The sequence below is a fragment of the Furipterus horrens genome, unplaced genomic scaffold (assembly GCF_987537825.1).
Source record: "Furipterus horrens unplaced genomic scaffold, mFurHor1.1.pri manual_scaffold_10, whole genome shotgun sequence".
Classification (NCBI taxonomy): Eukaryota; Metazoa; Chordata; class Mammalia; order Chiroptera; family Furipteridae; genus Furipterus; species Furipterus horrens.
In genome coordinates, this window is record NW_028327180.1 from 28,977,214 (window position 1) to 29,004,173 (window position 26,960).

Sequence of the window (26,960 nt, forward strand, 5' to 3'; positions counted from 1 at the left end):
ATGTGCTACACGCATTTGAGGGAAGTTTTATAAAAACAGTGGTTCTGTACCAACATCAGGAACACTAGCATTGCATGTGCTCTGGGGCTAGTGAAGGAGTCTAGGGCAGTAATGGATAGAGACCATGGCTCACTTCTCAATTACTGGGTGTGTACTCCCAAACAAGACACTTAACTTGTTTAAACAATGGAAAAAATAATTAACCAAATTATGGTTTAGCTACTAGAATAGTTATTACACGGTCATAGAACCTGATGGTTAGCAGTAAGTACTATAATAATGTATAGAAAGGCAAAATCATGTGTGCCATATCATTAAAGCACAAGGAAAAAGAATGGAAGGATATTTAACAAAATTATATGTGATGGGACTAAGGGTTATTTATTTCCTTTCCAACTTTTCTGGAATGTAATTATATTCTGGAAATTATTTAAAATATTTTCATTTAAGATTTGGCTCCCAACAGAGGAAAACACCAAATCATCTACACACAGAACTATATACTCTTAGCATGTGCCAAATATATAAGAATGGTACAAACTGAGCATTTTGTAGATGTTTGAAGCAAGGAGAGGGTTGTTCTTCGGTGTTCTGTTTTGTTTCTGTACAACAGAATTAGGAAAGAAAGGCTTCATGAGAAATAAAGAGTATTCATTAGAACCTGGAAAAAAGGTTGAGCTTTCCACAGATACAGGTATAAAGAAATATCCCAGGTGAGCTGTAAAGGCAGCAATTCCAAGGTATATATTTTCCAGGAATGATCAGCAGACCAACTTTGTTGGGGCTCCGCGTATGGGTAAGGGAATACGGCCAGTCTAAAGAATCAGAGGATTCCTCGGGGAGTCATTGTGGACATCAGACACCATTTGGTCATTATCCTCGGCCTCTGATTAAGACTCTACAGGAGACCTGCATTTTTATGTTCCATAAAACTACCCAGAGTACCGGATACTGTCCATTCATGCAGTGAAAACTCAATAAACATTAACTGATCTTTAGACTTTCAGCTCCCTGAAGTTTTCCTAATGGAAAACAAAAGGAATCTCTTAAATTAGTAAGAGGCTGCTGAATAACAGATGGAGCATAAACTGCCCTAAATAAAATTCCTTATCTAACTGAAAGGACTCCTTTTCAGATTGAGTCTAGTCCAGTTGCCTCTAGATGTATATATTAAGCAGATGTTCTTGGAGCCCAAAGGAGAACAGCCTTTGCCCTTAGAAATTCAGGAGCCAGTGGGCATTTTTCCTTCTATCATTGTGGCAGAACAAAAGGCACCAATTACCTGTATCAAGCTGATAACATTCAGAAGATATGAAAACCTGTACCATGGGACGGAGCCCACAGTGCTAAAAAAGTGCTGCTCCATAGTATCAACGAATCAGAATTAAAGATGAACGTATGATGCTATGATGCTAAGCAACAAAATAATTCTCCTATATTAATTTCTTAATATCTCTAACTTCTATTTATAAAAACTAATTTATTTCAGAATTGAAGGAGAGTGTTAGTGTGGTAAGCAACATAGTAATTCTTTCTGATTTTCCAACAATTTCTCCAAATTACTTTCATAAAAAATTTATTTCAGAAATAAAGGGGGAGGGGTTGCATGCTAAGTAATATAGTAATTCTGTCTTTCCAACTTCCCCAAATTTTTTAACAAAAATGATTTCAATCAATTGAACATTTCACTTTTTAATTTTAAAGAAAAAATACATTCAAAATACAAATGATAGTATATATTTGTATATTATTAAGTCAACTGATTATTAAATCAAAGACTATTATTTAGTCTTCTACTATCATTATTTTCTAGACAAAGGCTTTATGTTAAGAAATAAAGTTAATATTTCTATTCTTACCTCCTCCAAGGGTCACCATGGCAACTTCAAACTACATACCTAAACCTCCATTTCTTATTCCTCAGAACACAGATATCTCCCAATTCCCTAACTGCTTAGAAGAGGAAACTTCACTCCCACCCTTCAGCTTCAGTCCCCTTGAGACCCACACATATAATTTTCCCCTAAGACTGATAACACAGTTTTATTCCCTAGCCCTAGTGTTACAGAAACAGGGGAGTCCAAAAATCCCCAGAGTTTGCGGCTGGGGGATGGGGAAAAGGAAGCAGCTTTTAGAATGCCTCCACATGCCTGAGGCTGGTGGCTAGTGTCTTTTTTATGCAAAATGGCTTTAATGCATCCAAAGCCTCAGGTAGATGGGAGGGGACTTGGACCAGGGGATGGTATGGAGAAAGCACAGGGAGCCTGCGTGAGGTTCCGTGAATGGTCACAACTGGTTACCGCACCCACTGCATCAGAGGACGTAGTCAGGGATTTAAACATAAGCGGCAGACATTTTAGCCAGACGAACGGTGCGCATTTAACTAAGGCTAAGGCTGACTATGTGAATTTAACTGGGACTGACGATGCAGTTTTAAGGAAGGGACATAACTTGCTGCTTTGAAAAGGAACAGACTGACCGTGCGGATTACAAAAGGACTAACTATATAGTTTACAAGGAGGCCGAGAATCCACGAGGTTCTGGATTAAAAGCTGGTGGACCCCATAACACAGACGCAGTCTCCCCAATCAGGACTGAGTGATTGGCAGCTACTGGTAAAGCTGAACTGTGTTTGGAAAGTAGGGAAAGGGTTTCTCTGACTTCTAAAACTAGCCTGGTTTGGTAGCGGGGGGAGGCAAGGATATGTGTTTATGGGTGTTTTAAAGAACATAAGACTTAACAGAAATCCGCAAATAGCTAAATCTATGTAACTGTTAAATAAACAATTCTTTTTCTTTTCACTAAACTCTGGTATTGAGAGTTATAATTTTGGCGGCAGGCAACCGGGCCCCTAACTAAAGAGCCCGTGGGTTTGTTTTCAATTGGAGCAGCCCAGGGGTTCTGTAACACTAGTAGGGTCTCCCAAGATTTGCCTATGGGTTGGTTCTAAAAGTTGAAAACAACGAAGTGTACACTTTAAATATGTGCAGTTTATTGTATATCATTTATAATTCAATACAGTTATTATCTTTTTAATGAGGCTCCCTGACAATAAGGCCACCCTAACCAAAGAAATAATCTCAAGCAAGTGGAAATTCATCTCAGAAAGTATCAGGGAGAGTTCTCTATATTAGAGATAAAAGATAGAGGCTCCATGATCTAATCCCCAGAGTGCCCCAAATAACCCACCATTATCTTAGTCTGGAAACATTCATTTTTGAAAGATCTCACTAAGGTCACCCAAGAGACCTTCTAGCTTTGAGGACTATTAACTTCCTGATAAACTGAAAATTAAAATATATGCTTAGGTGGCGAATGATGGGAATATTCGCTGAAAAAATATAAAAGCTGGCAACATCTACAAACCAATTTGTTTTTGGTTTAGGTTCAAAAAGCCCTTAGGTTGCTCATTCATTCATTCATTCATTCAGCCAACATTTACTGAGAGCCTACTAGGGGAAGGCGCTGTACAAGAATCTCAGGAGACCAAGGTAAAACAGAAAGACAAGATGCTGGCCCTCAGGAGTTCACATTCTCATGGAGGCCCGGAGTATTGGGAGACAGTAAGCACATTAACAAATAACTTAAAAGAGTTACAGAGAGTAACTCTTGAAGGCATAATAACAACATTGATGATAATTCTAGTTATCACTTACACAGCCCTTACCAGGTGCCAGGCACTGTGTATAAGTATCATTGGAATTAATTCACCCTATGAAGGGGTTATTTTATTTTACAAATGAGGAGACAAGGCCCAAAGTTACTCAGACGATTAGTGGCAGAGTCAAGACTTGAATCTCAGCCACCTGGGTTCAGAGTCCAAGTTTTTCCCTCATGCTCACACCACCTTGTGTGTCAAGTGCAGAAAGTGGAAGAAGAATTACTTTAGCCAAGGTGGTGAAGGAAAGTCTGTTGGAAGAAGTGACATTTGAACAGACATCTGAAGAACGAGGCACGGAGCCCTTCTTTCAGGCAATAACTAAAGACTGAGAGTACGTGACTATTAGGCCTGCTGTATGGCACAGGCGCATAAGGAATGCTCATTTTTATTATAGCTACAGCAGTGGAGCAAGTTGCTAAATATTATTTTTTAAAAACCGGGCAAGTGGCATTTTAAACCAATGACTAGAAGTCAAAGTAAAATGATAAACTTAATGAAACTTTATAGTTCATCATAAGCCTGCAATACACAAGGATGTCTGAAAAATGTCCAAAACCCGATGTTTAACACTTACTTCATTCAAACTTTCTGCTTGCTGAGAATCATGTCATCCTCACCCAAGTGACTGCTAAACTTGCATGAGTCAGCTCTGAATAATGAGGGTGTTAACATCTTCCATTCTATTTTGTGGAAGACTGGTATTTTTGAACAAAGATTTCTTTTTTTAACTGCATTCACTTCTTGACAGATGTACTCTTTTATACATACGCTGGCATGATGTTGTTAAGAATCCCCTGGCTTTTTCCAAGAAACTCTTACCCCTCACTATTTTCAACTTGCTCAAGTTTAGGAAGATCCTGTCTAAAGAGCATAGAATCCACAACTTCTATGACAACCAGAAAGGGTCTGATAAGAACCTCCAGAAGGGAAGAGTGAATGTGATCAAAGCAAGAGAACGCTATCTTAAGAATTTAAAAAAGGCTCCAAGGGACAGAATTTGAGGTCACTTACACAGCCATTCTTGCCTCTACTCACTCCCCTCAACCAATTTTCTCTTGGAAGAGTTTTGTACTTGAATAGAAGGTCATTTGTTTGCAAGTCATGATACCACTACCACCATTTAATTACCTATCCTAACACAGGTAGAGACTGTAGTCCACAGTTACAGGAAGTTGAGGGAGAAGAGAAAGGACAATTGAAGACAAGAAGGGAGGGCCAACTATTCCAGGAGCATTTTTCACTATCTCAGTCCTCCCACTCAGTCCTCTCTTCCTCTACCTCTAATGCTCAGCTCCTTTCAAATTACCCCACCACTGGCTTCCACAGCTGAACCTCTGACCACACACAATCTACTCCAGTCCAGAATCCCACCCCCAGGACCACCCAGTTTAGTTTCTGCCACAGGCAAGTTCCTTGGGCCTTTCCATTACCAAAGCCAACCAAGGAGCTGAGGGGGAGTTCCAGCCTCTGCTGACAAGTCTGTGGCAAACAAAGACATTTCTCTGGAGACTCGGAATTCAATTCTGAATTCATTACCCTCGTTATATATGTGGTGGTGAGATTCTTTTATTTGATCATGACTACACTCTGGCATACTCTGAGTCACTGTCTAATCTGAGCTCCAAACCACTGTGCATAAGATATAGCAGTACCAGACCCTTTGAAATATGTTATCACATTTGATCTTCTCAAAACATCTGAGGTGGGGAGGGGGTCAGTTTTTGGCAGCACTGTGAAAAAAGGCAAAAGTAGGTAACTGAAGGAGATATAAATGTATGTTTACAAGATATAAGAAAATAATTCACAAATGAATTTTTGTAACACAGCTTGTTTTACATTGGGGACGGTCTGGGACCTGAAGTAGTTTACAGAGCAAAAGAAAAAGCAATATTTAGAAAAAGCCCGAAGTTTGACTCCTAGAGTTGGCTTTCCTCTATCTGAGACCGCCCCGAAAGACAGTCTACACTTTATTTAAGTAGTAGAATTCTGGTAGGGTACTATGGAAATCTGCTTCCCCTTTATCACATTAAAGCCTAAGCCCAGTGTCACTAATCCCAGGATGCTTTGCTCACCATCAGAAACTTCAATCTGATGGCCTGACATCAAAGAAATAATCAGTCTCCAAGAGACAGATGATTTGTTTACCTGGCAAAATTCTGATTCAAATGAGGAAAATACTCATTTGAAAGAAAAGAGGCAGAAGAGTGAAAATACTTTCCACTTGGGCAGCAGTTTATGTTTCCAATTTAAGCCAGAGTAAATAATCCAATAATTTGAGTGACTCCAAGTGACTCTGGACTTCCCCCAGGTGGATCTTTATGCCTATCTTAGCAATTCTACACCTGTCCAATAATAAAAGTATAGCAATCCTTTTTCATGCGTTGCACATCAAGTGTTGGCATGCAATACTGATAAAACCTAACAAGTAAAGACAGGCTTTCATTACTAAGTTTGGGCTTACGCATGCTCTTCAGTGTAACTCTTGGAAATGGTTGTCATTTTCCATGACCCAAAGTTATAATACATAAATAATATACAGGAAGGGCTGCCTGAGAGTTAACAATTGTTTTCAGTGTTTACTTTCAAAAAAGGAAAAAATATTTCAATAAAAGAGGACTATTTGAAGGGTATGGATAAGTTCAAGGCTTGTAGATGATTTAAATTACTTTTCCAGGGATATACAATAGTCAAACTGATTTTTTATGAAAACTCTGGCAATCTCACTCTCTGTGGGAGAGACTGAGTGTCATTTGAGTTTTGAGAATCATTCCAAAACAAATGCCTCAGATAAAAAGATGGGAAAATGAGTGATGATGGTTTTTCTTTTTTATGTGCTTTGATATCTTAAATAACAGAACCGCTCTCAGTTCCCTAAGCAGTTGGTGATGCCCCTTATTTTTTGGCTTTTGCACATGCTGGTCTTCCTGCATAAATATTCTTCATGCCATAACAGTTCACTTTTTCCATTTCTCTTGGTTAACCCCTTTTTACCCATCAAACAGATACTCACTAAGAACTCATGTTTCCGGAAGCCTCTGTGGCCTCAGCTAACCTTTTCTGGCTGTTTGGGCTGTGTTCCATTCTTTGAAAATGCCTTCAGTTTTGTTTTCAGCAAGGAAGTCTTTCCATTAAAGGACATAAAAATTTATGATATATCATATAACGAAGGCCTGTTGTACATTGCAACTTCCTAGTTCATTTTTAATTTGCATTATTCTTTAAAATAATGCAACCGTGTTACTTTAGACATATTCTCTAAAAAGACTTCATTGAATCAGGTTGGCCATAACCTTTCTGAGTAAAGCTGATCAAAAAGGGGGAGAGGGGCAAGTTGCTTCTGGGATGGAATAGAGATTCATTCACTTATTTGAAGTTTATTGGAGGCCTCCTCTGAAAATCACTATTCTCATTCTGATGACGTGGCAGATAATAAAAGAAAAAATTAAACAAATAAAAAGGTACACCCACCTTCCACCTTACTCAAGAACTTTATCAGCCTTCTGAACCCAAAACTTGCAAATGAAAAGAACACCTGGAAACAGTAGAGGTGCTGACAGGAAGCATACAGTGACATTTCACAAGACACAGGGACACTTTGAGCAGGGGAACAAAGTGAAGAGTTTCAAACATTTCATAGTCTCATAAGCTTCCGTTATTGTAGGACAAGAGGAAGGAATTCTTCCTAATCTATCCAATGATCTGGAACAGGACATTTCCAGTGCTTTGGGTTATGAGGACTTTTTAAAATAAACTAGGTTTTTGTCTTTGCTCCCCTCCCCCAGTTTTATTAAGATATAATTGACATAAAACATTGTATTCTTTAAGGTATCCAACATAATGATTTAATACGTGTCTATATTGCAAAATGTTTATTAGGACTTCTTAATACTTAAATGGCATAATTAAGATTTGATTGCTAAGCTGAATATTAACATGATATATATACGTTACTACAGATTAACTTACCTCGACATATGAAATCGGAAATATTCCTATTTTGTCTGCCAGCATGCCTTCAGCCCAGTTTTCATCCACTCTGCGGATCACAGTCAGAACATCATCCTAAAGAAACAATAAACATCACTCTACCTCTTCCCATCAAGCTTGTCACTTCATTATTCGTTTCAATAAAGAAACTAAAGTTTTAAGAGTACATGAATAAAAATGCTATGACATATCTTTGCCACATGAATCCAATGTCTTGATGAACTAAATGGTAACTTTCAGTCAACCTGGCATCCTTTCAGAAAGTTATTAAACTAAAAACCCCTTCTCTACAAGTGTTGGCTGCTTGTTTTGTTTAGATCCACAGACTGCAGTCTCACATGTTACTCAGTCTCTTGAACCTGTTTTAGATTGATTCTCAGGCTCTTGTCACTTCGTCTCCTGTAATACACAAAATGCCTGTTTAAATTCATATCCTACTGGTTTTCTTTACAAAAAATACAATATCCTACTTAAAACTCCAAAGCATACAGGTATTATCAATTCAGGAGATATATCCCCGTGTGCTTTTTAGCAAAGACATTTACATATAAAATAAGGAAGTAATGAAGTTTCATTATGTTATTCATAATTCAGTGAATGAAAACCCCTGAGTGGCCCACCTACCCTGTAAAGTAGCTTAGAATTAAACTTAGGATCTAAATATGAAAATAATACCACCTAGAGCATCAACCAAAATTATCTTTCATATAGAACGATCCAAGCACAAAATTCCTCCCTATGTGACTTTAAGAAGACTGCTTCCAGGTATTTTTAAAAGCACAATGATATTAAGATATCGTGCCTTTTCTGCAACATGAAATACAAGCCATGCTGCCACGTATCCAGGCGCAGAGGAACAGCTGACGGACAGAAAACAATCTCAGGCTAACTTTACCTTTGCAAAGGGAAGGCAATCTTTGTCTGCTTCCTTGTCTTTCACCTCGAAGTCATACAGTGCTTTGCACTGAGGTGGAGGCTGAGGTAACGGTTTGATGATCTGCACAAAGCTGGTGGGAAAGAAGCCATGGACCCCGCTGACTTCCCCGTGGTACCAGTTCTCATCCACCTGTCGCCGCAAAATGATGATGTCACCTTTGCTGAATTTAAGGTCTCCGGGTTCCTTCCCTTCGTAGTTATATAATGCTTTGGCACATGGTAACTGAGGTATACCCTTAAAGAAAGAGATGAGGTTTAATGAAAAAAAGTCCCAGAGATGTCTGAAATTTTAACTGTGTTCTTATTTTTAAGCCATGGTCAAAGTAACACTGAGCCCTAGGAAGAAAATCTCACACAGAAAAACTATACATGCACCTCACCAAGATGGAGGGCACAAACAAATGTCACACTGGAATAAGAACAGCAGCCCACTCACGCACCCTTTGTGACTTAGCCTTCCACTTCCAAGTCTAATTTAGTGCCATTAGTTTGAGGTATTCAATACATGGAAATACAACTGCTGAGTCTGGCTCCTTGGTATAAAATTCAAGAACTTATAAAAAAACAAACTTATTTTCTGATAGTGACTATTTTATTCAGCAGGATAAATGGTAAGTACAGAGATGAAAAATTTTGACTCTGGGCAAACTTTCCCAACTGCTTTTGATGTGGACCACAGGTCCTATTCTCTCATGAACTCAAGCATTATTGAGAGTCTACTATGTGCCAAGGTCCAGAACACATCAGTAAGACAGCCACAGTTGCTGCCCTCTCAGAGTTTATCATCCATAATCATACAGACATACAGTCTTCTATAATCTGTATTAGGTCGTTCAACTTTGCTCATTCCTGGTTACAGAGCACTGTTAGGCTGATATGCTAATAGCTGTGGTTTTAAATGTTACTGCATTGCATTATGATTTTAAAGGACAGGTTTAAAAATGCATGTGTGTGTCCCAAGACAATCTAACCATCAAATGGATTAAATATGATATTTCCCAATGGCATTGGAGGTACCCATTATTGAGCATTAGTTGTCACTTTAAGAAGATCTCTGGCTTCTCTGGGACACTGCTGTCTATCACTGATTTGAAGAATAAATGACAAATCAAACGTATTTATAGTAATTGGCTAAATGAGATTACAGGGCTCCCGCTTGTCATAAACTTATTCATTTACTCATTCATCCAGCAAACACACATCAGCTTTTTCCTTTTTACCAGGCAGCGTACTAGTACTGAGGATTAAAAGAGGAATAGGGCTCAGTTCTTATCCTTAAGGGATACGACATTGGAAATTATTATAATACAGTGTAGTCAGTGCAATGATAGAACTCTGCAAGGTGCAAGGATAGAGAAGGCACCGACAGAGGTATGAGAGCAGAGCAGAAAGTATAGCCCTTTCACAGATGGAAAAACGAAACACTTCCTGGAGGAAGTGACACCTGAGTCCAGTCTTAAAGGATACAGAGGAGTTAGCCAGGCAAAGCTGGAGTAGAAAATGGAAAGAGAAAAGCGAGGGTGCTGCAGGCAGAGAAAAGAGCATCAGCAAAGACACAGAGCGTGCTGTGCAGAGGGAGTGGGGTTTTATAGAGAACACGATGTTCCTGGAGCAGAATTATGGAATATGAAGTACAGGAGAGGTAGGCAGAGGCCAGCTTAGGGAGAGTCTTGAGTGACATGTTAAAGCGTCTTGAGTGTCGTATCCTCCAGGCAGTGATCAGCTACTCCCAGGCTGGAAGCTCAGACAGCCATGGTTAAGAACCTTGAGCCAGGCAGATGAGTCTGGCAGTGGGTGGGAAATGGACAGGAAGTGGGCTGGCAGGCAGACAGCTATGTGCAAAGCACAGGCCTACACTAGTTGAAACAGTTTTTTTGTTTTTTTTTAAGTTTAATCTAATGAAGTAGAGCAATGGGGAGCATTACTCATATTACTACTTTCTCTCTAGCACCCCACCCACCCACAAAAACAAGTGGGTCAAAGTTTTATACCCTTGATGGCAACAAACCTTCATCATATAGTTTTTAAAAAGTTTGGTTTCTAGTCAGAGATTTAGAGGCTGACCTACTTATAAAAGCCAAAATTTTTTTGTTAGTTTTGTTTGGCTGCAGGGGACTAGCCAATTCTTGGATCCCAAAACGCTATTGGCAGTCCTCTTGTCTTGGCTCGGTCCGCATGATGTTGCATTGGGTTCATTAGAGATGCTCTAGAGGCCAATATCCCGAGAACACAGAAGGTGAGACTTCCAGAAGTCCTGGGACCCGCATGTGCCCTCTGACTTTTGAACCCTGTCTTAAGATCCTGCCTCTAATGGCTCCTGCTGCCCATCCTTGACTTAATCTTATAAACAATCCTGCTGTGCCATTTGGTGTCCCCAAAAGGGGAATGCCCATCAGGAACTCCGGTGCCTCACAATCCTGTGAACTTTGGCCATATTCCACTCCGTGTCCAACTCTGTGGAAGGATTCCAATCTCTGTCTGCCCTCGCAGAGAGATGCCTCACTACATTCCCTGCCTTATTACGTGTTTCTTGAACTCTGGCTATCCCAGTTAAACAATATTTCCCAAGAGAGGTTTGAGGAAGTAACAGTAAATAAACACAGCAATAATTATTACTATGAGAGAGAGAGCAAGAGTGATTGAGCCAGAGACAGGCACCGACAACTACTGCACTGAACCAACTCTTGGAACGCAGCTGATGGGGCCAGGATCCGGCAGGACAGGGCGCCTGTTGGGAGCACAGACTCCAGGGCCAAGTGCTTGCAGTTGAATCCCAGCTCAGCTGTGTGATCTGGAGCAGGTTAACGTCTCTGTGCCTCATTTTCTTCATCTGGGTTCTTGGGAGGATTTAGTGAATTAATATATGAAAACCACTACAAATGGCTCAGCAGGCAGAAAGTGCTACAGGCATGAACTATCATCATCATCGTCATCACCCGGAATGAAAAGCCTGTTCACCAGTGAAACGCAGCACCTGACAATGTATTTGTCTCTATACAGCTGGGTGCTTTTGTTTTTGGACAAATTCACATAGTAATTACATTTTAATACATATTCACTGCATAACAATGCAAAGAATGTTCCTCCTAGGAAGTGTTCGGGATTTGGAAATGTGCACTTCAGAAGCACACATTTGTTTTCTGAGTGGAATCCATTCATCTTCTAGCCGAACAGAAGAAATTACAAATTCACTGACATGCACCGTTTAATAGGGGATGGCATCTTAGATGGGGCTGTAGTTCATCCTGACAGGGCTAATGTAAGGCGCTGGATGCCTGCATGAATTAATTGAAAATCCTATTACAAACTCGGTGACAAATAACTCTATTCACCATTACGGCCTGTTCTCTCGATTTTTCCCCCACCTCAATTAGCTCTGTTTGGCCCTCTCTGCCCAAATCCATGCCAGCCAAATCCATGCGTGGAAATACTGATTTAGCACTCTTAGAAACCATTCTGAACTGCTCCTTGAGGAGATCTGTAAAATTCCAAACAATCCACAGTGTGCTGGTTCTTTTGTGATATGTTGATGTGGGAACTGAAGGAATTTATTTCTCCACAGATCACTTGTACACACCAGTGGCTTAACGAACTTACTAACTTCTCCACCAAGGCAAATATATTAAGTGTTCCTAAAATCTCTAAACACACTTAACCCTATGAGTGGAAAGAATAAAACTTACAACAGCGCTATACATTATGGTTAGCCTAGTTATATGCCCTTGACTGCAACCTGAAGTTCATTCATTCACGCTGACTTGCTAAATCTTGACTGCTAAGGTTATTTCAATGATCAATAACCACAGAGAAAGAATCCTAAAGCTTAGGGCACTCTAACCCATGAGCAGACATTTGTGCATCTGGCTGTGTTTTTCTATGGTGTTCTTTTTCAATTCAATTCTGAGAGGCTAGGAAGCCAGTCTGTGTCAAGTTTCTCAAAAGGAGGTTTCCCACATGAAATGAAATGAATTCTGCTCTGATTTCAAATCAAGCAAAGTTCAGTGATCTTTAAAAGACTTATTCCCACACAGGCTGCAGATGATTAAGGATGAACGGTTAACGACTTGGAAGAACAATAAAAGAATGTGTTTTTCTTTTGCAACCTCTGAAGGAGAAAGCCAAAACAATTGGTTTGCTAGCCTAGGATTACTCTCGTGAGTAAAATACATCCAGAGCTCAGAGAGGCACTGGCTTCTCATTCATCTCCTTCGAAAGGTCTGGGAGTCATGTCATCACCTGGGCCCTTTGCCCTCGGTGCCTTTGGCAGGCTTTCCAAACCGATGCCTTTCTTCTGTGCCCTCTCATCAGGCCAAGGCCCCCGGGGATCTGCAGAGCTTACATTTCACTTGGCTACACATGAAAGGGAGGCTTAAAAGGAGAGAAAGCCAGAGAGAAACCAACTCTGCAGCCTAACCTTGGGTTTGCAGCTGTCACTCATGCCGCCAGCTTTATCAAAAATCTTGGCAATTTTGACAGGTGAAGTAGTAGAACGATTCTTAATCTTGAATACATTTCAATAAAAAGTGACTATTTTGCTCATACAAAAAAAGAATCCATATGACAGTGAGCCAGTTTTACTTCTCCAATAATTTTTGCTTCTGTGTTATATGTACAGGTATTTTATCTGACATTAAAATCCTCATGAGATCGGCACACAAATATATTTTTTTTTAATTTTGGTTTTTCAATTACAGTTGCCCCCTTTTCCCCTAATTTCTCTCCCCCACCCAACCCACCCCCCCTCCCGCAATCATATCCCTCCCCGTTGTCCATGTCCATGAGTCCCCCACACGGGTTCCTCGACTAAACCCTTCCAACAAATATTTTTGATTAAATGCTTTACACTCCATTTCTGTGCCATCAAGTGTATTCCAATATATCTGGCAAAGTACTACCTGATGATCTAGCTGAGATTCTCACAGGTAAATAAAACATTCACTGCCAATTTATTTTATGGACTCTAAATGCCAATGCTCAGATATAAATGCAAGACAGCCTCTTGAAATTCAAATTCCTTCATGCATTTCTTACTGCTCCATAAAGAAAAAAGATTCAATGACCTACTAAAAAGAAGATCTCGAAGATACTCTTGTCGTGGGAACAGCAATAAAATGTGTATAATTTAGTAATTTAGTTACATCTAAATTGGCACAAACTGGCTGATTCCAACTTGACTTTCAAAAACTATCCTGAAAGAGGCACACGGAAATCACAGTAATAGAAGGTACTGCTCACAGAGTAATAAATGGCAAAACGGGTTGAGAAAAAAAATTTTTTAATGTCCTTTATACAACAAAATACATGTTTGGCTTTTCCCTACAAAGTGAAATATCTATCAGGATGTAATAACAATATTTCATAAAAATACTAGCTAATAAGTCCTAAGTATTAATCTCAATAAGTCTAGGCTGGACCATCACTCAAATATTATTAATCATCACTTGAAATATTACAACTTCAATATAACAAACATCTAAGATGAATACTGAGTTGTTTTCCCAAAGCAGTATCAAAAGGGACTGAGAATCCCATCATCCCACAATAGTCCATCTTTCTATTTGTTCTTTCCTTTCTTTAATATTGATTAGTGGGGAGCACTGTATTGGGCATTTTTACCTGATGATCACTTTCTACTCCCCACCCACCCCAAATTCACCACATAAAAATGTTCTAATCAGACTAACTTTAGTCACATTGACCAGCACTTGGCAGACAGCAGTTACAAATAAACAAATGAAGAGAAACATATTTTCTTCATTCACATTTATTCTTTTTGTCCTCAGTCTACTGTCCCACTGTCCCCTTTTCTGGCATATCATTTTCTTCAGAACCCTCCATAAGTAGTTTCCTTCCAGCCTGCCAGACCCGGTACCTCTGCTCCAGACCCAGTTCTAGCTCCCTGCAGCTTGGAGAGTGGGCTCCCCAGGCCAGGCTGTGCACTGCCAGAGCACCCTGGTGCACTCGGCTCCTGCTCACCCCACGTGCCAGCCACCCCCCTCTGCACACTTGGCTCCGGCTCGCTCCACACGCTATACACCCCCCCTCTGCACACTCAGCTCCAGCTTGCTCCACACGCTATACAGCCCCCTCTGCACGCTCGGCTCTGGCTCACACTCCATGCACATCTCCCCACTGCTTCTCACTCTCAGCTCCTACAATCTGATCCAATCCAGTCCACCAATTCTTAGGGAGTTTCTATCCCAACTTGTGAGCAAATAGCTATCAGCCTGTTGTAGTTTTCAGCCCTGTTGTGTTAGTGGTATGAGTGGTTTCGGGAAGGAGTGGAGGGAGAGGAAAAAAAAACCTAGGGGTAAAAGGAGAGGAGACACAGCAGCAACTTTACGTCAGAAGCACCCACCTCGGTGTCTATAAGTCAATTCATGCCAGATGAATAAATATAAAATGTTATCTCTACCGGGCTGAGTGCTCAGATGTGAACACCTAAGTGGAAAAAACCATATCCAGAGCAAAGCAACCTAGAAGACAGTGCTATGACAGTCAGGCTCACCAGCTTTGAACACACTGCGCCATACATGCACCAATGTGTTCATGCGTCTCTGGTACTCGTGAATGGCAGACCGTAAACCTATGTTTCTGAAACGGTCCTTAGTGCCTCCGTTGGTACACAGTACCTGGTGGGCACTCAACACTGAGACGTGAGAGGAGCAAGGATATGGAAGGAGGAATGTCCTTCCTATTCCCTGAGATCACTGGGAAACCCGGACACACAAAGGTGGTATAGAAAAGCCCGGGGAAATGAGACCAAGGACTGCTAATTGGTGTCCACTTCAATATGCTCTGGAAACACAATATATTCTGCAAATGGGCAGTTGAGTGCTTTGTACTAAGCAAATTGTTGGTGTTTGAAAAATGTGAAACAAATTATGCAGCAAACCACAGCAAACAAATATTTTCCTTACAGCCTCATTTGGGAGTTATGAGGAAATAGTCATGAAAATGACAGATAGCTTTTTTCTGGATGGCCTTAAAAAGGGAGTATTCAACAGACAGACAAATCATTAAAGAAAACAAATCTTATTAATTTCTCTAAGGGAAGATAGCTATTGAGAATGCAGTCGTTGACCTAAAATGCAGGAAATTCATACCATTCATTGCCCTGAATATTTGCTTTCTGTTTCATCACGTGTTTAATAACGACAACAGTATTTTGTGAAGAACAGGAACATTCACTGGGAAAATTTCCTGTAGTAACTTGAGCTACCATCTTCAGAACTTAAGGCAAGGTGAGGGATAATTCCTGGTAAAAGGTCAAGTTTCTAACTATTTGGAAAACAACTTGATTCCTGGCAAGACACCTGCCCTTCCCTTCCCCCTGCCTAAGCCTCCCACCTGCCCCTGGAGAAATGACCCTCTGAGGAACTCTGCATGGATGGCCCTTGTCTAATCCTTAAAGAAACCCAGGAGCATAGGGAGAGTCAGAAACACAGAGGGAGGAGGGTATGCGGGAGCAGGTTTTAATATTAAATAAAAAGGGCAGGAAAGGTCTTAATCTAATTCAATTGCCTGGTTTTATTTATTTATTTAATCCATTGTTTTCATTAATATCCTGGAGAGAGTATACTCGTATAATTTAAACATGACATTAAATGTGAAAGATGGTTCACAATTTCAGAATTCAAACAGCAGAACAGACCCACCCACACCTATGTGGACAATTAGATAAAAGTGCTAAGGCAATTCGACTGGGGAAAATAAAGTCTTTTCAACAGCTGGTTCTGAAACAATTAGAAGCCCATAATATGGAGAAATAAGTATTGACTCCTGCCTCACAAATCATATAAAAATTAATCTGAGATAAATTCCAGAATCATATGTAAAAGCTAAAACTGTAAGTTTTCTAAGACAATATCTTAGTGAAGAGGTAGGCCAAAAAAGAAGCCTAATTAACGCTAAAAATGTATAAATTGGACTTCATAAAAAAATTCTGTTCACTAAAAGACACAATTAGAAAGAAAAATTTCAAGCCACACACAGGGAAAATATTTGCAATACATATATCTGACAAAGGACATGGATCCAGAAATATAAAGAACTATACAGATCAACAAACAACCCAATTTAAAAATAGGCAAAATATTTGAATACACTTCATAAAGAAAGATATATATATAGCTATGAAAAGGTGCTCAACATAGTTAGTCATCAGGGTAATGCAAAATAAAACCACAATGAGATAGTATATCACATCTGTTGGAATAATTAAAATTTTAAAAAGACTGACAACAGAAAATGTTTTCAAAGATATAGAGCAAACAGACCTCATAAAATACATTGCTAGTGGCTGAGTCTAAAATGTTACAACCACTTTGGAAAACTGTTTGACAGTTTCTTATAAAGTTACCACATACGCTTGCTCTGTGACTCAACAACTCCGATCCTAGCTATTAACCCAAGAAATAAAGATATATGTCCACACAAAGACTCTACAGAAATGCTCACTGCAGCACTATTGCTAATATCAAAAATTGAAAAGCCAAATATCCATCAGGACAGCAGAATGAATAAACACTGAAATACTTAGGAAAAAAAATGAATTATTGATACATGAGTGAAGAAAATCAGGATAAAAACTATATGGTTACATTTACATAAATTCAAGAATAGTTAAAACCAATCTACTACAATAGAAATCCTAACAGTAGTTGTCTATAGGGCATGGACAATAAATGGAAGAGGACATGAGAAGAATTTCTGTTATTATACAGTAGTCTCCCTTCCTTATCTGCAGTTTCGATTTCCATGGTTTCAATTAACCTGGTGAACTGTGGTCCAAAAATATTAAATGGAAAATTTCAAAAATAAACAATTCATACATTTTAAATTGAGCACCATTCTGAGTAGCTTGATGAAATCTTAAACCATCCTGCTCCATCCCACCCAGGATGTGATTCACCCCTTTGCCAGAGTCTCCACACTTTATATGTGACCACTCATTAATCACTTAATAGCCGTCTCAGTTACCGGATTGACTGTGAGTACCAGAGTGTCTGTGAGCCCTTGTGTTCAGGTCACCCTTAGAGTAGCCTGGCAGTCATCACAATGCCCAAGTCATTCCCCTCACCTCGTCTCATCACTTAGACACTGTATCCGCTCACACCATCACAAGGAGAAAGGTGAGTACAGCACAATAAAATATTTTGAGGGGAAGACCACATTCACATAACTTCTATCACTCTATTGTTATAACTGTTCTACTGTATTACTAGGTATTGTTGTTAATCTCTTACTGTGATTAATTTAGAAATTGAAGTTTATCACAGGTATGTACATAGAGGAAAACACATAGTATATTTAGGGTTTGGTACTATCTGCAGTTTCAGGCATCCACTGGGGGTCTCTGAACATACATCCCTGTGGATAGAGGGGAACTACTGTAATCTCCACTTTGACTGGGGTGTTGAGTTGCCCAGATAGAAATGTGTCCAAACTTAATAGATTCCACAATTAAGAACTACAATTCACATATGTGAATTTTACCTCAAAATTAAAATGTTTAAAAATAAACCAGTAGCAGCACTTCGAAAAAACTGAGATGTGACCACATACAGCAGATACACAACTGTGTATCCACATGGAGGAAAATATATAAAAGTTCCACAGGAATAACAAGCTACACTGGTACTCAAAGAGAATGGCAAACTAGAAAAATGTGCAATCTTAACTCCAGAAGTACACAGATTAGTGCCTAGAAAAGAAATCCATCACTAGAGCACAGACATGGATATCCGTAATGCAGGGTCTCTGCTACAATCTGACCCTCAATTTACCATTACTCAGTCTCTCACTAGACGTCCAGGATATACTCTGAATCCTATAAACAAAAGGAATGGAAAACTGCAGTGTATTCAGTGGGGAGAGATATAGATGATAAAAGCGTCTGGAAAATATTATGACAGACAAGCTGCAGAAACTGCGATGTATTAGTGGGTTGTATTAAAGTAAGTCTTCAAGTACAATGAAAATGTCTTACACAGGGAAAGTAAATCAACTCCACAGTCACTGAAGAAAGAACACAGGCTTAAATCGATGCATGCATTATTTAAATTGGATAAAGGAATTCCTTGATGGTGAACGTTGTTAAATATTACAATAGATTATGATATCATTCACTGGAGCCTTTTAAAATAGGCCAGTTTCACAAGTTTGGTTTTGCCCCAAAGCAAAGGGACAGATTATAACTTATGATCTCTAATAATACTATGAGTTCTCTGGCAATCATATCATTTGAAAGAGTAATTTTAGTCTTGATAATTGTGTCCTTTCTTTTTTAGGAGCGGAATCTCAAGAATAATTGTAGTGATGAGGTATGGGAGAGTGAGCAGGGAAGGGACGTTTGGGGGGATGGAAAATGAGAATATGAATTAGCCTACAGAAATCAAATCAAGCCAGTCTCAATACTTCAAAATCTATCACAACCTATTACAATGTTGTTAGGGAAAAAGACATGCTCAAATGTGGTCAAGCGTACCAAGCTGTCTTTTATCTTATTATTTTTACTTATGTTGAAAAATGTAATACATAATGTGTGTTTTACTGTACTACTCTTCAAAGAAGTGTTCTGCTAGTCAGTTAAGTGTACATAGTGATAACTGAATAATTACCGCAGGAAAACATCCTCTTACTTTGGAAAAAATCTATTACAAGGATATAAAATCGATCCTGTGAAATCCATAGGATACAATGAAGGTCTTTAAAATATAATTAAGTCTTTTTAATAAAAATATGCATATGTTTTAAAATTTTGTCTTTAAAAAGTATTAAAAGTATTAACTGAATATAGTGACGTTATAGTTGTTTCAACTAAGCAATTTCACCTTTGATTAAGTCTACTGTAAAATGATGCTTAAAAAATACTTGCAAATATCTGTGGTAATAAAATGAGTGTTACTCGGAAATACTAATTACCTTCAGTTTCTAATTTCTCCATATACGACTGGGCAAGAAATGCTACTATAAAGAAAAAAAAATCCATTTACAATAAATAATTTTACCAATGGTTATTTTACATGCAGTTTTATTGAAGCTCCTTCCAAAAAAAAAAGTATTCAAATTCAACACTAACCACCAAAAATAAAAAATAAGAGAAACATAAGGGGAAAAGATCTACTAACTAAGCCAGTTCCGACAAGCCCAAATACAAGTCTTTTATTTTCGCTTACATAATTAAACAGTAGGATACGAATTACAGTATTTTTAACCAGCATAACCATTATATAAAAGTGATATATTATTTTTTACATTTGTAGGTGATTAAACACATAGCAAAGAATATAAAATTAAGCAAGAGTCCACATGTGTACCTGAGCCTACTTTCACTAAGCATTTAATATACATTGCATGAGAATATCATTCCACCCGTATTCATAATAATAGAAAATTTGAGATGAGAAAACTGGTGATCTCAGATGATCATGGCAGCAAATTACTGTTTTAAAATGTCTACTCATATAACATACTATATTTGTATATACATTTTAAAAAATTATTTAACTAAATGTTTCTTTGGGCAAAACAACTAGTTTTTCATGTTCACCAGGCTGTGAGCAACTTGAGGGCAAAGAGTAGATCTCATTCATTTTTGTATCAACACTGCTTTTCTGCTGCCTCTTGCTTCATTCCATCCTACAGAGATCTGCCAGATTCATCTACTTAAAATACATATAGACTTACCAGATCATCTGTCTGACCTGCATTTTCTAATTCCCTTTCTAACTCTCTCAGGTCAAACCGTATTTGGCTCTTAAGATGCCCATACTCTGACGCCAAATTGTTTTATCGATAATTCTCACTCCTCTCCATCAAGTATCCAGTATTCTAACTAAGCTAGATTCCCTCTGGTTCCTGGAATATGGTCTCTCCTCTCCCTCCTCTGGGACTTCCCTCTGCCATTCTCTTCCCACAAAGAGCCCTCGTGTCCACTTGTCAGAAGTCCATTCACCTCTCCAGACAACTCGAACACCACATTTTCCAAGCCTTTCCTGATTCCCTAATACAGATGTAGATTCTTCTTTTGAACCCCAGAAGGTTTTGTTTCTCGTTCTCTGTCGGTTTTATTGTACCTTTTATTATATACACCTGTGTGCTTAACTCATAACCCTACCAGACCAAAACCCTTCAATGGCAGGATGCTCTAGTATGTCTTCTTGAATCCACGTGCAGAGCCTAGTACTATACCTTATATATAGTAAGCATATTTACTGAAATGAATTAGATCAATCCCTCCCTCTAAACAATTCTTCTTCCCACCTACAAGACAATCCTAAGAGGAGGAAGTGGTTCCACTCCAATCTTGCACCTCTGTTCAAGTTGGCAGTCTATGTCTGGGGACCCACTCTAAGGAATTCTGCTTAGGAAGTGAGTAGAGTGGCCCAACTGCTGTCTGCCTTTGTGTACCAGCCAAGCAAAAGGTCAGGGGACTGACATGGGGTCAGCTTGTGTTTTCGCTATTATACCTGACCTAGGCAGGGAAATCAAAGGAGAGACTTAAATCAAGGCAGTAGTGTGCAGTGGTGGGCTACACATGTGCATTTAATTTCCTGAGTGGCCTCCCTCCTAAGGTCAAATTGAAATAACAAAAAGTATTATTTAAAAAAAAACATAGCGGTTTTATAAAATAGAGAAAACATTTATTAGCATAATAGAAAATTTTTAGGAACTTCTAGAAGAATGATAGCAAGTGGAATCAGAAAAAATTCAAAGGCTGGATTGAAAAAATATATATGAAGCATGGCTAAAGAAATGGTATATATATATATCGCAAAACATGGGGGAAAAAGAAATGAAAAAAATTTAAAGTTAAGAGAAATGAAAGATAGCTGCAAAAGGTATGATATCCCATCTGAAGTGAATTTCATAAAAGAAGAAAATGGAATAGAAACAATAAGAGTAATAAGAATCATGAGAGAAATACAATCATGGAAGAAATTTGTCCTCAGTTCAAGAGACCCAAAATCTCAGCTAAAACAGTCTCCTTAAGTACCAAGCAGGATTAATAAGGAGGGGCGGTGGGGGGGGGGATTCATATTCATACACATATCATTACATTTCAAAACTCCAAAGATAAAAAGAATTCTAGAAGATTTAGGGCAAAAGGGTTTTTACCATTATGAAGCCAGAATGTGATTTCTCGGTAGCCACATTGGATAAAAGAACACAAAGCAATGCCTTTAAGTTTCTAAGACAATATGATTTAGAAAAACTTAGCCAGCTAAACTGTTAAATAAATGTGTGAACAAAACAAAACCCCATATTTTGAACATATAACAACTCAGGGAATTTATCCCCTGTACATTTCAAATGACAAACACATTATCTAAGGAGGTATCTTCCACTTAATTCCCAGAACACCACAGGAGACACCTAGGGTGGTGGGTGACATATGATAGAAGAAACATGGATGGCTAAGAAAATTGAAAAGAAATTTAAAGAGGATCCACTGGCCTTAGAAGCTGGATTTGTCCCACCTGCCGTGAGGCAGGATCTGGTGACATGGGTTATAGTTCCTTCTTTATGGAACCAACTACACAGCAATAAAATAGAGTTTATATAATCATAATACCGCAAATGCTGTTTTTATGGGGTTTCAATTTTCAGACTCAATCTCCACACATCACAAAGAAGAATTAATTATACCTACAGAATAGGATGTTATAAACCCTGATAACATAAAAAAAAAAAAAATAATAAGGTACTGAGCAAAAATCGGGTCAGGGAAAAAGGGAGAATGAGACAATGAAAAAATAATCTAAATTTTTTCACTTGGTATCTGAAATTGATATTGTCAAAGCCCCCCCCCCCCAAAAAAAGAATAGATATATATTATTTGAGGTTCGAAAGGTAACAAGCAGAACTAAAAAACAGAAAATAGTGTAAGCACTTAGCTCTGGAAAACAGGGCTAGCGTATAAGAGAGACATTTTTACTTTAGAATCTTCTGTGTGTTATTTATTTTCTATCGTGAACAGGTATAACTTTAAAAAATGTATTAAAAAAGAATGAAGTGTGCAAAATTCTAATGCACTCACTATAAATTTAAGTAGATTATCTTGTTTATTAAATAATTCTGACACACAAAGAAAATGAGAAGAAAAGCTAGGCAGCCCCTAATGATGCACCTCCTACTCCCACTGCTGGTTACTCCTAACAGACTCCGGCACTTTAACATCAACAGAACCCGGCACTTTAACATCAACAGAGCATCAGTAAGATTTCCACTACGCACACTACCCCTACCTGTTATTCAGACTCTATCTTTATGATAAATACAGACTTTTTAGTTTGCTGTGCTCCTTTCCTTACTGACAATATAAATAAGTAAGTCAGTAAATAAATATATAGTAAGTCCAAAAGGGAAGGCATTGGTTGTCTCTACAATCATGCTCCCCACTTTTGCAAGATCTTGTGATTTGATTAATCACCTGGAGAATTTATGTCTACAAGCTGGTGACCCTGAGACACTGTGCATGGAACCTAGAGAGTTAAGCGTGTTAGCGTGGGAGAAAATAAAAGTGTAAATACCTTCTCTCCATTCAGAAGGGGTTTGTTTACTGAACTTGTGAGATACATGGAAGTCTCTTGACGTGTCACCTTCTAAAATACTTTCTTCTTATGCAGACTTGGGAAATCAAAGTATGATCCAAACTACCAGTTATTTAATCATTTGGAAGCTGCTTTTTAAAGGGGGGAGGGATAGCAAGTTGGCAGTATATGAATTCTTAGAACCACAGTCACAAAAACTTGATTAAACCGAGATAAGATTTTTAAATGTTTAAAATGAAGCCATTTCTCTCTTTCTCACAATGTCTTTTAGAAATGTAAGAGCAACCCCCCACCACCACCATTTATGTGACACCACGGATATATAGCATTAACTTTCATTTTAATTTCCCCTGGGTCATTTCATATACAGAGAGATCCGTATAGACATATAGCTTCTGGTTCTTCTACCTCAGTTGCTCCAGGGCTCAATCTCTCTATTCTCTCTAAAAATCACTCCCAAGGTGATCTCATCTATTTTCTTCTTTTAAAACCATTTATGCAAGCTGTTCTCAACCCTGGCCTCATATTAGGATCAACTAGGGAGTTTTTCTTCTTCTTTTAAAGCCCTATCGCAAACCAATTAAATAAAAATTTCCGGGGTTGGGTCAGAAGTGCTTTCTAAAAGCTCTTTAATGGCTCTCATATAAAGGGCTACGACCCATTGATCTACACACTGATGTCTCCCAGACGTGAGCTCAGCTACGACCTCTCCGCTGCACTCCAAGTGCCCACTCCACACCTCCTCCTGAATGTCTAATAGGCGTCTGCAAGTTGACTTGTCTAAAGCAGACCTCTTGATTTCCACGTGCCCTCACTAAACCCTGATTCTCTACCAGTTTTTCCCATTGTGGTAAGAGGCCCCAGCATTCACAAAGCTGCTTGGATGCAAAGACTGAGTTGGACCATGATGCTTCCATCCTTATTCTTTCACATCCCACATTCGGCAAGACTGCTAACGCTCTACCTTCAAAATTGAACCAGTCTCTTCTTGCAACTCCCACTGCTATCAGCCTAAGCCCAGGTAACACCATCTCCATATTGCTAGCCTTGAACACCTAGCATCTGCTGTTCACACTACTTCCGCTCACCTCCCAATGACTTTCCCTCCCACTTACAATAAAACACAAACTCCTTCCCTTGGCCCCAAGGCTTTCTAAAATCTGGCCCCTACTTAACTTCCTGACTCTCTCCAACTTCTTTCCTTCCTTTCCCTCCAATGTCCGCTGGCCTACACCTAACTGGCCTTGTTGCTGCTCATGACCACTGCAGGCTCTGCTCTGCCTCAGGATCTTTCTCTTGTTATTCCTAAGGCTGCAATATTCTTCACAGGCTTATCCTTGCACATCGTCCAGGTCTCTACTCCAAAGTCACCCCAGACAAGCCTTCCCTAACTGCACCTGAATAGCCTCATACAACCAGCACCCACCCATAATCTCTTCACCCTGCACTTGCAACCCTCCTCGTTTTCTTTATGGCATTTACACCACCTGAAGTTACACTAGAGTTTCATTTGTTGGCTTGTTGTCTGTCACTCCCCACCTACTCCATAGCACTAGACCATAAGGTCTAAAAGACAACGAGTTTGTCTTGTTCAAGGTAGGGTCATTGGCCTATGTCTGTACCCAGCAAGTTGTGGGCCTGGCATGTTGGTTGTTATGAACAGCACACTCATGTCCTCCCCAAATTCATATGTTGAAGCCCTAATCTCCAATGTGATGGTATTTGGAGGCAGGGCCTTTGGGAGGTAATTAGGTTAAATGAGGTCATGAGGGTGGACTTCTCATAATGGTATTAGTATCCTTACATGAGGAGACACAAGACAGCTTGCTTCCTCTTCCTCTCCTCCCACACATGTGCACCAAGAAAAAGCCATTGAGCACAAAGCAAGAAGCTGGCCATCTACAAGCCAAGAAGAAGGCCCTCAGTGATAACAAAATCTGCCAGAATCTTGATCTTTAACTTTCCATCCTCTAGAATTAGAAGAAATAAATGTCTGTTGTTTAAGCCCCCGAGTCTGGCATTTTGTTATAGAGGTCCGAACCGACTAAGACATTGGTAAAAACGAGTGAGTCAAAGTAACTTGGATGGAGGGCTCTGTGATATTGACCCAAAGCTCTGTAACTGTCTATCCTTTGAGATGTCCAGCATTTTAATTAATAATCTGAATGAAGGTATTTAGGGCATGATTAATGTGCTAGTGACACAATCCCAGAGGAGAGAATTAAGTAATATGTTGGATGACAGAAATATTATTTTGAAAGATTTTCACTGATGATTGATGTAGACCAAGCAAAGCAGATATTTACTGGGATGAACATCAACTTGTGTATTTCATTGTTTAAAACCACTTACACGGGTACAGGAAACTACAGAAGACCTGCCTTAATAGCAGATTGAGTAAAAGACAAGAGAACAACAGAAGGAAGTTACCATGTGCCCAACTCTTTTCCAAGGTAAGGAAGACATTTTCCAATAATGAGCTCTCTGCCAACAGCAGTGTTGAGTACAGGCTGGCTAACTATTTGTCATTATGCTGCCCAGAAAAAGGCCATAAGGTGGGGGCTCTTCTCATCACTATTCTTCAACAATACATGTTTTCTTTTCCATCTAAATGCCCACTTCAAACCCACAGAATGGAGATTTTAACAACTCTTCAGAAGCAGTGTTAGCTAGTTACATTTGAAGGGATGATCAGCCGTCTTTAAGTACAGCACTTGTATAGAATTCAATTATTATAAAACAAATAAGGGAAGTTATGCCATCCTATATCAACCCCGCACACAGCTGCCTAGTTGTCACAAGTGCACTCATAATTAGGGTTTTTCTTACCCCTTCGTCCTCCAATTTAAACTTTATTTTTATAAAACACAGATCATTTCCTAAAGATTTCCTCAGTTTGAACCCTAGAGATCTTTACTTTATAAACACACACTTGTACCACAGGGGATAATTTGTATCCACTAATAACTGTATTTTTCGCATTATAAGATGCACTTGACCATAAGATGCACCTAGGTTTAGAGAAGGAAAACAAGAAAAAAGATATTCTGAACCAAATGGTGTACTAAAATATTTAATAAAATATAACAGAATAATATTTCAACTATGTAAAGAGAACAGCAGTCAACGGTGGTATTAAGAACCATCATCACTGTCATTAACAAATGAGGAGAGACTTTAAGGTTCAAGCACTCTTCTAGTTTTCTGGGAACCCCAAGAACTCATCATCGCTAGTGTCAGAATTTATGAAGCTCAGTTGCTCACACTGATTTCACTTTCTTCGCTATCTTCATATATGATACTATCTTCAGTTCCATCTAAGGCATTGTTAATGCCACATCTTTTGAATGACTGTACAATGGTTTCATCCGTCACTGAGTGCCATGATGTTTTCACCCATTCACAAACTTGGGTGATAGTGAGCCTCTTCATTCGTCCAGTAGGTGTCAGATCATGGTTACCAGCAGCCATCCATTTGTTCCACTCTTCTCGCATAAAGACTTTAAATGGTTTGTTGATGGAAATGCCGAGAGGTTGTAACTGGCTGGTAAGACCCCCAGGAATTACAGCTAGATGAGTCTTCACTTCTTGAGAGCTCTCTTTTGTAGTTTCACTAATATGTGCTCTATACTGGTCAAGCACTAGTAAGGCAGGTTCTTTCAGAAGCCCTCCAGGACGTTTGGACCACACCTTTTCAACCCATACTCTCATTCCATTTTCGTCCATCCATCCTTTCTCATGAACATGCACGACAATTCCTTGCGGAATCACTTCTTTTGGAAAGTTTTTCCTTTTGAAAATTAACATCAGTGGCAATT

At 39.1% G+C, this 26,960-nt stretch overlaps 1 protein-coding gene across 1 annotated transcript in view; it reads right to left on the minus strand.

Annotated features, from left to right (window-relative positions):
* The window catches only part of SH3RF1 (SH3 domain containing ring finger 1), a 152,086-nt gene that overhangs the window by 48,238 nt on the left and 76,888 nt on the right, over positions 1–26,960 (minus strand). The window contains exons 3-4 of the mRNA XM_090288850.1: positions 8,544–8,819; positions 7,628–7,723 (exon numbers count right to left, since the gene is read on the minus strand). Of these exons, the coding sequence (XP_090144976.1) occupies positions 7,628–7,723; positions 8,544–8,819 (372 nt within the window). The remainder of the gene's footprint in view (positions 1–7,627; positions 7,724–8,543; positions 8,820–26,960) is intronic.